Source organism: Saccostrea echinata, unplaced genomic scaffold (assembly GCF_033153115.1).
Source record: "Saccostrea echinata isolate AGI-Se365-2 ecotype Australia unplaced genomic scaffold, CSIRO_AGI_Sech_v1 ptg000001l, whole genome shotgun sequence".
Classification (NCBI taxonomy): Eukaryota; Metazoa; Mollusca; class Bivalvia; order Ostreida; family Ostreidae; genus Saccostrea; species Saccostrea echinata.
In genome coordinates, this window is record NW_026889750.1 from 22,920,418 (window position 1) to 22,933,262 (window position 12,845).

Here is a 12,845-nt window from a genome sequence, read left to right on the forward strand (position 1 = left end):
ATGTAATGATGTACCAAATGTTTGAAAATATTAAATAAAAATTGCATAACATGTATTTTGCTAAAATAAATAAACACTGGGAACAAAATATGAATTTAAAAAATGTTATTTGAAAATAAGAATATAGATCTGTTATCCATACTTCCAGATATTGTCGTTAATTGTAAAAATGACAATAGGTTAAGAATCAAATTACACATGTATGCTAATGCCCAGGGGTCAAACCATGTACATAAGGGTCAAACTTCCGCTTGGCGTGCTAAAACTGACCAAACGCTCTAAATGTATACGTGGACCCCCTGAAACTCAATCACCTGAATTGAAACCTAGATGCGATTGCAGATGGAGGACTAGGGTCCTCCCCCCCTTTTTTTTTTCCATGTTTACATGGTAAAAAAGGTATTAAAACATTCCCTCCACATCCTGTGGTCCATTAAGTCACTTCTAGAAGAAATTATGCTTGTGCTTTTCTTAATATAATCATTTTTGTTTGTCGCATCTTTGGAAAAATGATTATCAATGCTATCAAATAATTTTAAATTGTTGCAGAAAATAGTTGTTTATACTATAAATTGGAGAGAAAATGCTGCTTTCCCCAGTGTTTCTATGTAAACAGGAAGAAAATCTGAATCTGCTTTCAAAAGTGATGAAAGGGGATATGAATTTGGAATGCAGATTATTAATTTTTGTTTTTATTATTTCCCTAAATAATTTCAGAGCAATCAACAGCCGCCCTTCAAAAAATTGTTCAATACTTTTCAATGTATATTTGCATCGATAGTTTTAAACCAAAGGTCTAAGGGCTACTACAATTTAATAATAATAATAAAAAAAAAAAAAAAAAAAAAAAAAAAAAAAAACAGCTGTCAAATACCCCCCCCCTTTCTTTTTTTACTTATAAAGTCTCATATTTTCATTTTTTTAAAGTATGGTATAGTAAGATAAATGTATATGTAAATTGAAACTTTTTAAAGAATTAAAGCTTTGGTGTACGTGTTTCTATCCAATATATATAAATCAATTTAAAAATTATAATAATATACATTATTTTTTAAAATAAATTTAAAATTTAAGACACTTTCTTTTATGTCAACAGGATGATCGATAATATATAAGTCCATTAAAACATGCTATCTTCGCTGCATTATTTTACGTTTTAAATTTTCAAATTAATTATCAGGTGGCCGGAAACACAATTTTAACAAGACAATCGTTACAGTGTATGTTGTTAAATTTTTCTATTTATTGACACCCAGTAACATGAGTAAAAAAAGTGAAAACATGATAAATTTATTTATTTTGTATGCTACAAACAGCATTATAATATGCATTAAATATGAAGTGAAAGTTCATTTACACTCCCTCTCAAATAGGCATGTACATGTACTTTGAAAAAGAACTGTTTAGTCTTCTGATAAAATTAACTGGCAGGATAAGCTCATATAACACTAATACAGAAACGTACGAATCTTTAAAAAAATATTTTAATAGAAAGGTATATAAGAAATTCCGTGAACGTGGGGTTTTATTTATACGAAACCCACAAGCTTAAGCATTACAAATCGTATCCATGGTAACCGACCTGGAAAAAATGCTACCATAATGGAGATGAAATTTCATTTCGATCGATAGTATTCCATTGTCTTTTTTGTGGACAAATACTTATATCATTGAAATATTTAATAATTCGTTTTCTCATAGAGTATCACGTTGAATAACACAATTCATGAATTATTTTTCTTTACATTTCCGGAGACATTTCAAACAAATCTTTATGTCAAATAACATAATACCATTAAAAAAATTAACATTTATTTAGTACATGTATTCTGTGTCTTGCAAATGAGAGGGTTTACTTAATACAACAGTAGGGGTGGGGTTTTTTTTTTACGCTGTTAATGTGGAAATTTTCATTTAAAGGCCGGCTGCAACCTCCCTCCTTTTTATCACAGGGAAAGAATAAACCCCTCAAGTTTTCCTCTTTTTTTTTGGGGGGGGGTACTTTTTTCCTTGCTTCTCCCCTTTCTTCACTTGAAAAAAAGATACTACGTCTCTACCACATATGTGTTAAGATGAGCGACGCTCTATATCTAAAAATACAACCCGAAACTCAGGAAGGAAACGAAATCATTATAGTACATACATGTACATCCTTTGACAATATACACAAATAATCATATACATGAGATACAGAGGTCAAGTTTCCGACGTATGATCAACCTTATTAATTGTATACTAAGTATATTTTGCTTCACGATTTCCATGAAATATGAAACATATCAACACTAGAATGTGTTGCTAGCGCTGCTGTGTTGATTTATTCCTCGGGGTAGCGCATTTTGAATTTTCTGATCAAGTTTTTGCACCACTAGGGATTGGATCACAGTGGGGGGAAATGCATTGTGACTACACTCCGAAAAACAAATATGATCCCAAATCCTTTAACTAAATAAACATTTTCAGAGTTTAAACAAACACAAATATTCCTCATGGAGGAAACTAATAAAGGAAATAAATTTTATTCAATTTCCAATCACTTAGCAAGTTTTGGAATATTCTTTTCATTAAATTTGGCTTTAATATTTAGCAAAGTTTGCCACATATACAAACTAATCATGATTTATTTCAGAAAAAGGTCATTTATATCACGAAAGGCTTTTCGCACATTATGACTTGTTTTGAAATGACCCCAGGGCCCAGACTTATTGCAACATTTCAAAACTATGATATATACATGTAGTTCATCATCAGACGACAAAATTGAAATATGTACAGAAATCCACTGAAGACTGATGACGGGAGGCTAGACACAGACCCTTCAAGTTTGATCTGTCAATTGGCTTCTGGCAAAATGGAATTTTTCGCACAATTCTGCCGAGAAATCGATAAAGTCCAATTTTTCTGTCGTGTAGAGAGGCTGAGAACGAAACTACAGTCGCGGAGTGGAGCCAATAAGCCAGACTTTACCCCATCGATTGTCTTCTTTGCTCATCGCAGTGGGTTACACAAACTGCCAAACATAACCACTGTCTACATAGTCGAAGTGAGATTCTATTAACCCTCTCTACTCAAACTAAGGAAAACTGACGCTGGTAAATAAGAAGCGAGTAAAGTTGAATGCTTCAGAAAGTCAAATTTTGAAAAGTACTGGCAATTCAATGAATGACTTCTCTTTCTAGAAATAGGTAATGTATTTTAATACATGTAATATAAATTTCTTCCATATCTGGAGAAGAAACACAAGTCATAATTAAAATATTTGAATGTCTTTCTGTGCTGAAAAGGGTATATTCTGTGTGTGTGTGTGTGAGGGTGTGTGTGCGTGTGTGTGTTTGTCCGCGGGGGAGATTAGACTTGCTTCACTGTGTTTCCCTATTTAATTATGGTAATACATGTATATTACAATTTGAAGATCTTTTTCAAACAATATGAGCTGCAATTTTGATGTCGGAAATTTTTGTTGCAATATTGTACTTAACTATTTCAATGACAGAAAAAAGAACGTTTATAAACTTCTGTTGTTCATATTTGTGATGGAAGAACTATTTAGAAGCTTTGATTGTAGCAAAATTACGTAATTGTCGTCCTGTACAATATTGATTTCTTATATATAAATACTATATATTCCACTGTACAGAAATCTTTCTTCTGAAACCATTTAACACTTTACTTTAGTTTAGTCTAATTGATCATAAAGGTTAAAGTCACATACAGATTTATCATAACAGCACATTTTGAACAGAAAATAAAATTCTCAAAAATGCAGCTCATATTGCTTTAAATATTGTTTGAATCAACAATCTTGTATGACAGCCATTTCGGAATCCCCTAACATGCCAAACGTATTTTCAGGGATTAGGTCTGGTGATATAACCAACAGTAGCCCGCGCTGTTGACATTATCTTTCTATAAGATTAATTACTTATCATTCAATCCATGTAATCTGTGTAGCTTCCGATCTTTTTAATTAAATTTACTTTGAAATGACAATTAATTTGTGGAGGGGGTAGGGGGAATTTTTCTTTCACTTATCAAAGAAATACACTATCTTACTTTTACAAAATAATTATATGAAAAAAACCCAGTCTTTTATTCTTTAAAGACGGGGGGGGGGGCGCAAAAAAAAAAGGATACCCATCATTATTCCCGGAGAAACATGAATGCAGCAAAATAATATATTAACGATTCTCATTCACCTTTTGTTACTGTTACTTACATAAAGCAACCTTGTAAAGTATAATACGTTTGTATATCGACTGGGAGAGAAATCTATTATATATGCAGTATTAATTCATAAATAACTCTAGAATATAACTAAACATGCATGTGAGCGAGTAACAAGGAGAACACGGCGGGTTTGACCGGTCGACACTCGACAGGGGATGCTTACTCCTCCATGGCACCTGATCTCACCTCGGATGTTTTAATGTTTTATGAGGTCCGTCTTAGTTGCTCTGCTCCAAATTTATATTGTTTCAATGGACTTTTGAGCTTAATTACTGTTCGTTATCCTCATATTTCATTATGGACACTCAGTAATTACATTATGACTTGAGCTGACTCATGTGTTCCTCGAGAAGTGTATAGTACTGTAAAACAGGATGAACAAGCTAAGCACCACTTTCCTCTTTTTTTAACTCGAACATCTACTTTTCTTCTTATAAACTTTTTAAACAATCTATATCGTTTCCTTGTAAAGAGCGACATAACTAAGTATAGTTTAAAACTTTACAGTATGATAAACAGTAGTGACATATAGGGCAAAACAAAAGCTGTAATTCCTTATTGCAATGCACTAAGTTTTACGCTAAGCACTTGCTTCCATTAAAAAAAGTTCTGTCTTTTCCACTTTAAAATTGAATTATTTATCAAATGATATAGTTTTCTCACATTATAAAAGTCCATTATGACTACATATACAAGTGACTAATTCATAAGATAACAAAGATCTCATTTAACTAATGATATACGAGATTTATCACTCAGTGACTGGTGCAATACCCAACTGTATTTAAGCAAATGACTTTAATGTCATCCAAAAATTAAATGTCATCCGAATGTGAAGAATCAGCTAAATTTAAATTTATTAATTTGATTTAGCTTGTGAATATTTAATTTAGCTTGTTGGCAAAATAAGCACATATGCCTTTAGCTTCTTGTATAAAAATGTTGAGCCTTGCGTAGTTTTGCGATCGAGTAAGTACCAATTTAAGATTATAATTATATAAATGATTTTTAAAGACGCATCGCTAAAACAAGTCAGATTAGATTGAAATTTTTGGGTGAATGCGGTTTCATTATACAAATGTCATGCAGCATTGATTGAAAATTTGGTAGTTTAAGTGTATATATAGTCTCCACCTGTCCACCGTAAACTAATGGTGGTTGCCAATGGCCAGGTGAAACGTCAAATATGGCGGATGGAATGGCGACCATTTTAATTAAAAGGACGTCATGAACAAATAGCTATTCGTCTTTTTAACTATGGAATATGAGTGAAAATTCAGTAGTATTATACAATGCCTGGTACTGATTCTTTGAGCAACTTGTCTTTTTTTTCAAAGCCTGAAAGGCAATTTAGTGTTACAAACAAATACAGCACCATGTCTTCTAAGAATTTAATTTTTCCAAAGGTAGCCGAAACGTAAGACTGCAGTGTATTTTGTCAAAACAAAAAATCATGTTTAAAAAATTATAAAATTATTAAACCCACTGAGTGATACAAAATTAACTTTTAATACTTCATGCCCATGTCTTCATATGACTGCTATCTAAATAGCTTAGCCCACTAATATATCCTGGTAAACGATAAATCCTCAAAAGTTAACAAATATATCCTGTCTTTAAATAAGGTTCAAAGGTCCTGTTAGAATAAATGAAAAAATTTCATGAAACTGTTCAAAATCCTTTTGCACTACACTCTGATAACCAACAAATTTGCATTTACACACAATTTAAGTAGAACTTGTCAAAAATTCAATTCACAATATGTTTTAAAAACATTTTGTTTATTTGCTGTATGTTTTTTTTTTTAATTATTTTTTTAGCAATATGACAAAATGAAGACATACTGCATAAGCTGATAGACTGCCTTTATCAAAAAAAAAAAAAAAATAAATAAATAAATAAATAAATAAATAAATAATAATTTTAAAAAAATAATAAATGACAAAAATAAGCATATTCAGTCATAATTAATTAACTTGAGTACTATATTGTTCATATGTAATATTTCATGACAATTATTTTTAGTAGTAGTATCCATTTTTGCAACTTTCGCGTGTTTTATGAACGAATATTTTATCAGTTCAATCCACACTTTGTTAAAAGTCAATCGAGTTGTGTCCCTTTGACACCTTTCAATGTATGGGTAGCCCTATCCTTGGGCAAGAAAAATACAAGAGTCAAATGATTGGGGGGTTTTAATGTCAAATGGCAAAGTTACCAATGCAGTTCTAAAGTTTTAAAGGCTATGAGATTTCCCCCAAAAAGATGGGCGGCCAGGGGGCATAACTTTGTTAAAACGTTATGAAGTCATCGGTCGAGACGTCATGAAGTCATCGGTCGAAAGACTTGATATAGGGGAGTCTAGAACTTAAAAATTATAAAAGTTTGTTTTAAAAAAAAATTGTGTTTCTACTAGTATTCAATTCATATATGTAGGCCTAGGCCCCTATAGACGATACATTTCTGAGGAATGCTTCTTTTGACGTCATGTCACTCTCTAAGGTACCCAACATGTTCTAATCATGATCAGCGAGTTTCTCAACACCCTTCAGAGTCTCCCCCCTCAATACATACATTTAAAAAACTCGCAGACCTGTGCTCTACATTCGTTTAAGCGTACAGCATCTCGCACTCATGTACACTCTCCCAAAAAGAAAACCTACTAGGCCTAGGTTAATCATGGAACACGAATAAAATACTTACTGGAAAAATGACTGTGAACGAGTCAAATTGGTGTGAAAACAGTGATAAATATACTATTCCAATAGCTACAGATGCCACAGTGATAATAGGTGTCCGTCTACTCATTATGAAATGCTTCGTTCAGCCAAACTCTAACAGCACGTGGTAATCAATGTTGACACCGTGTAATTCATGGACTTGAGGCATGGAATAGAGTTATGGAGTGGAGTTTGGAGTCAAATTTTGGAGTCTGAATTTTTTTAATTTTGATTTTTGCTATTTAGTGTTTCTTAAGTGTAGATTTGGTTGTGAAAAAAGCTCTAATTGATGTTACAAAGAAATTTGATTAATAATTATTATGAAAAGTGATCAAAATTGATATTTTAATAATTCAAATAAACATTAAAAACGCATACCACTAGTTTACTTCATGATATTTTTTATGCCCGCCATGAATATGGCCGGGGCATATAATGTATGTCATGTCCGTCTTCTGTCCTGTCCTTCCGTCGAGCTTTGCGTTTAGCTCAGTTCAAATCTCAGTTTCAAAGAAACTATTCAAGATATTTTTTTTTTTTTTGGAAAACTTCATATGTTGATAGGTATTGATGAGAGCTTTTCAACTGCGTAAACATTTTTTGACCTTGACCTTTCCTTTGACCTTTACCTTTTCTTAAATTAGTGTTTAGCTCAATTTTAAAGAAACGATTCAAGATAGTGTAATCAAACTTCATATGCTGATACATACTGATGTTACCTTTTCAACTGCATCAACATTTTTTGACCTTGACCTTTCTTTTGACCTTGACCTCAATTTTTCTTATAAATAGTGTTTAGCTCAGTTCTAAATAAAGAATTCAGGATATTTTCATCAAACGTCATACACTTATACATACTGATGAGAGCTATCAACTGCATCAACATTTTTGACCTTGACATTTTCTTTGACCTTGACCTCACTTTTCTTAACTCAGTGTTTAGCTCAGTTTTGAATAAACCGTTCAAGATATGTTTATCAAACTTAATATGCTGATACTTATTAGTGAGAGCTATTCAACTGCATCAAATCTTTTAACCTTGCACTTTTCAGTGACCTTGACCTCACTTTTCTTTAATTTGCATTTTGTTTAGTTTTAAAGAAACCGTTTAAGATATGTAAGCTTATGCACTTAATACACTTATACATAATTTGGTGAGAATTTCTCATCTATATCCAATTTTTTAGATTTCAAATTTAAAGAAACTTTTCAAGATATTCTCTTCAAACTTCATACACTAACACAAATTTTCATGTTGCATTACTTATATACACTGGACGGGGTATTCATGTCCTATGGACATATTTCTAGTTTTAAATTACGGAAATATAAACTAAAATGTTCATCTACACAAGGAACACACGCATCACTTTCAGTAGCAACATGGGAATATAATAAAACTACAGAGTTGTCACCTGAAGAATTTTCTATCTTTATTCTTTTTGTCAGTAAGACAAATTAAATCCGATATTTATACCAAGATTGATCAATGTAAAGCCCACATTCAGTAACTCCTATTTTGGGGGTATTACAATAAAGAATATATTTGCTTAAACAATCGGAAAATCTCACCCCAAAGGAGCAGAAAAATACCTTGAAATGAATTACGGAATATCAAACGGGCATGAATGACACCATCTAAACAAGTAGCAAGAAACATTATTTGTCTGTTTTTGAGCAGATTTTAAGGTGATTCAACAAGATAACCTAATTTTAGTAACAGGAGTTATGTTAAATGCTGCAATAGCTGGTGCTTAATAGCAACATGGGAATATAATAAACTTCAGAGTTGTCACCTGAAGAATTTTGTTCTAGACATTGTATCAGTCATATTTGAAAGCTCATGTTCTAGGAGTTGATATATTAACAAATATTCATTTAAGATATTGATTGTTAGAACAAGTCAGTTATCTATTACCTAAATCTCAGGATTGATATCATATTAATGTTAATTTTTATTTCAACAGATTAATCTTTTGGTCCAACTCTTGAAGTTAATCTTTTTCCTCGAAAATGAATTACCCATAATTATTGTACTTTAATGAATAGCATACTATGTGAATAAATGGGTCTGTTACAATCGCCTAACATTGCCTGCATGCTCTTGTATAAAATTCCTCATGACAGATTATGTGGGACATACAGCATGTACAGTGGCTGCACCAAATTCCCGCAAATTCTTTCAGATAAGGTCATGGGTATTAATTTCACTCTCATTGTCAAAAAGTGTGTTATCTTAAACAGTGACAGTTTATTCTATATTTTAATCAAATTTAACTGTTACATAAATAATGATCACCATAGCTTTCTACACATAATTGGAAGGTGATAAGACCCTTTGAACTAAATTTTAGCTTTCTGTCACATCTTTGTTATGTCTGCTAACACTTGCATATGTTTTTTGACCACACAGCTGAACAATGTGGGTTAATATAATTATTATTACAAGATTGTTTGTAGAATAAGATTGATGATTTTTCTCTCTATATAATTTACTTTTAGATTTGCAACCATCAATTTTGTATCTTAAAATATGACTTAAAAAAAGATTATCCATAATTCACATACATTTCCTTAAATAATTAAATAATATTATGATACTGTAATATGAATACAATACATTGGTGACTTACAATTTTATCAATTTAGAAAGTTAATGGGAAGGAATGCACTGTGATGCTAGCTAAGGGATGATAACATTTATATAAACTCCTAAAGAATGCAATAATTTTAATGTATGCATGCTGTTCGGTGGAGAACTATAAGTTAATTCAACACTAGATCACATACTCCAAAACCAAATGGTCATCGTTAACAGTTTAATCAATGAAACTGGGTGTGAGGATTCTGGCTTTTCTGTATGACCCAGTGTAATCTTAAAGAGCTTTCACTATCAATTAGAAAACTGAAAATTTATTCAATGTTTAATAAAGATAAACTGGAGTATAAACAATTAACACAATGCTTTCACTTGAAGTGTGATATGACCCATAGTTGATTTGTTGTTTCTGAGGGCGAGGTAGGGACAACCCAAGGAAATGGGAGAGAGATTAGTATGGTAATTGCTATGTCATTTTTAATGCAAGGAAGTAAGGGAGTGAGTAAACCTTTTAGTACACCATATAATAGTGGTATAAAGTGTGAAACTTATTTTAAAACTAATTATATTTTTTTTTAATTTAACATGGAAGGTAATGAATAGGTGAGTGTATATATTGAAAAAAAAAAATGTTCATATAAATTGCTTTAAACTCTGTATTAAAACAATCAGTAAGACTGACTATATATGTTGATTACTTATGTTCAACAGTTTCCAAACATTTTAAAAAAACAGGGGTTATCTTGTCAGTATCATGTCTGTCTATTCAATACTGATGTAATTTTCTCAAGTTACAAATACTTACTTAAGTTTCAGAAACTTACAAATTTTAATTAAGTCATAGTACCTATGAATTGTCAATCTGTTCAGTTACAAGATATGAAACAGCCAACAAACGTACAAAAAAGAATCAAAAGACTTCCATACTAATGCAATTTCTTGAACATCTTTTTCCATTCATGTTTTTTTTTTAAAAATCTTAGACTCCAAAATTTGACTCCAAACTCCACTCCATAACTCCATTTCATGCCTCCAGTCCATGAATTACACGGTGCCATCAATGTTCTACACATAGACGTATAAAACACTCAAAATTGAGGAGAAAATTAACGAAGATGAAACTTGAATTACAATAAAAAAAAAAAGTGTGGTAAATAGCTGGTGCTGACATAGAAAATAAAGAAAAGATTCTGAAGGAAAATAGCTTCAACCATATTAAATTACATGAACTACATGCAGCCGCCACTATCCAAGTCAACACTTCATGTAAGCATCAGTTCAGAGGCACTGGACGTTAATACGGTTTTTTTTGTTTTTGTTTTAGTTTTTGTTTGTTTGTTTTCCCTAACACCAACGTTCATCCCCTAGTCGTAGAATGTGTGTTTTGTGTTAGAACAAAAATATGACTTCAAATACAATAATAGCTATACTAACATGTATATTATATGACCCCAAAAAATATCACATAATGCATATGTATATCACGGCATATAGGCCGGAACTTTACGTTATTCGTTAGGCCCTATTTAAGATCATTCTTATAAAAACAATTTGAATGAAAAGTTTATATTCTTGACTTATTTAACCTCTTCCTCATCACGTACTACACTGAGGAAGAAGAAGAAAACAAAACAAAATTACTTACTGGCTTATAAAAGTCAAATTTCCGTTCAAACACTGCTACATGTAAATAAAATAAAGTTCCAGTTATCAACAATGTCAAGATAATCGTTCCTTTCACCTTGCCCATTCTGTATGGCGATCACATGCTGTTTATGACCCCTCTCTCAGCATCATCAGGGAATGAGGCGGATATTATCAGGCACCACACATATGCTACACACACATGCACTGGCGAGAACAAGTCTGTCAGTCAAATCTGCCGAGGGAGGTGTGGTCAATATATGACGCTGATGAGGAAAAATCGGCTGAGATGAAATTTGCTATAAATAACTCAATGCACTACACGTTATAAGTATTATTTCCCGAGACTTGACTTAAAGTATAACAAATACCTCCTAAAACTGATGTTGTTATAAGTAAAAAGTGAAACAATGTGCCATACGTCTTCACGACGGCGCAAATTTCGACATTTTAAGCATCTTGAAATCGTATTAAACAGCATGCGAACGTATAGTGTAGAATTAATTTAGGTGCAGTTGTTCGCCTGTTCTGGTGATTTATCATGTAAATATGCAAAGACATGAATCAAGTTTGTTCACAATGTAATTAAAATGCTTAATTCTTTGTTGTATCTATCACTTTTTTGTCGTGGTTGTTATTGGTGGGTTCAAAGGGGCGAAACTGGTGCATGTCCTCCATAAAAATTTTCAAATCAAAGGTAGTGATTACTAGAAAAAATTGTAATTCTATTGATAAATTTTTAAAACTTTAAGTTCGTGCTTAAATGAAAAACTATAACTTTTTACAAATTTTCATTTGAAGACGGAAATTGCATCTTCCTTCACCATCCAGGTAAACACTATGCTTAGAACAAGTAGGACTAGTCATTTATAAGTTTCCTGTTTTCAGTTTTTTCAAGTTTTACCTGGTCTGATTCTCCTGCATGGCTGCGTTTGTTTTACCTGGTCTGATTCTCCTGCATGGCTGGTCTGATTCTCCTGCATGGCTGCGTTTGTTTTACCTGGTTTGATTCTCCTGCATGGCTGCGTTTGTTTTACCTGGTCTGATTCTCCTGCATGGCTGGTCTGATTCTCCTGCATGGCTGTGTTTAAAAAGGAATCAAAATATGTACAGTTTTGTTATTTGCATACTTACTAATTTCATAACAGCATATCCTCTTCTATCCTCTTCTGTTTTTATAACCCAGCGTCGTCTTGTACTCATCTGTATGTATCTTAGATGAATATATGGACTGATTTTGATTTAAACATATTTTATTGATACATAATCAATTGGATCAGACATAAGTTTTCCCAACTTATGATTAATAAATAATTTTTTGTTGTGGGATATTCCATTAATTATACGTGAGGTATAGCTTTAAATAATTTAGTCAAAAAACTGTTCCATAAAACTGATAAAATATGAGAGCTTCCTGCCCCCCCCCCCCGGGGTCCCTACTCTAAACCCACAACTGCCCCCTCCCCCTTTGAAGAATCCTGGATCCGCCACTGGATTGTCCTCTCCAATACAAAGAAAATGAATAATAAATACGTGCGATCAACAAAATAATACATTTGAAGTGCAAGGAACAAAAGTAAGAGAGAGAGAGAGAGTGCAGAGAAAAGGGAGGGGGGAGGGTTGTAGAAGAAGGGAATGGTTACGTTGATCATTAA

At 32.3% G+C, this 12,845-nt stretch overlaps 1 protein-coding gene across 1 annotated transcript in view; it reads right to left on the reverse strand.

Annotated features, from left to right (window-relative positions):
• The window catches only part of LOC133187433 (uncharacterized), a 30,754-nt gene extending 19,357 nt beyond the window's left edge, over nt 1–11,397 (reverse strand). Inside the window, exon 1 of the mRNA XM_061322805.1 lies at nt 11,192–11,397. Coding sequence (XP_061178789.1) covers nt 11,192–11,296 — 105 coding nt within the window. The 5' untranslated portion in view covers nt 11,297–11,397. The remainder of the gene's footprint in view (nt 1–11,191) is intronic.
• Nucleotides 11,398–12,845: the final 1,448 nt, after the last annotated feature.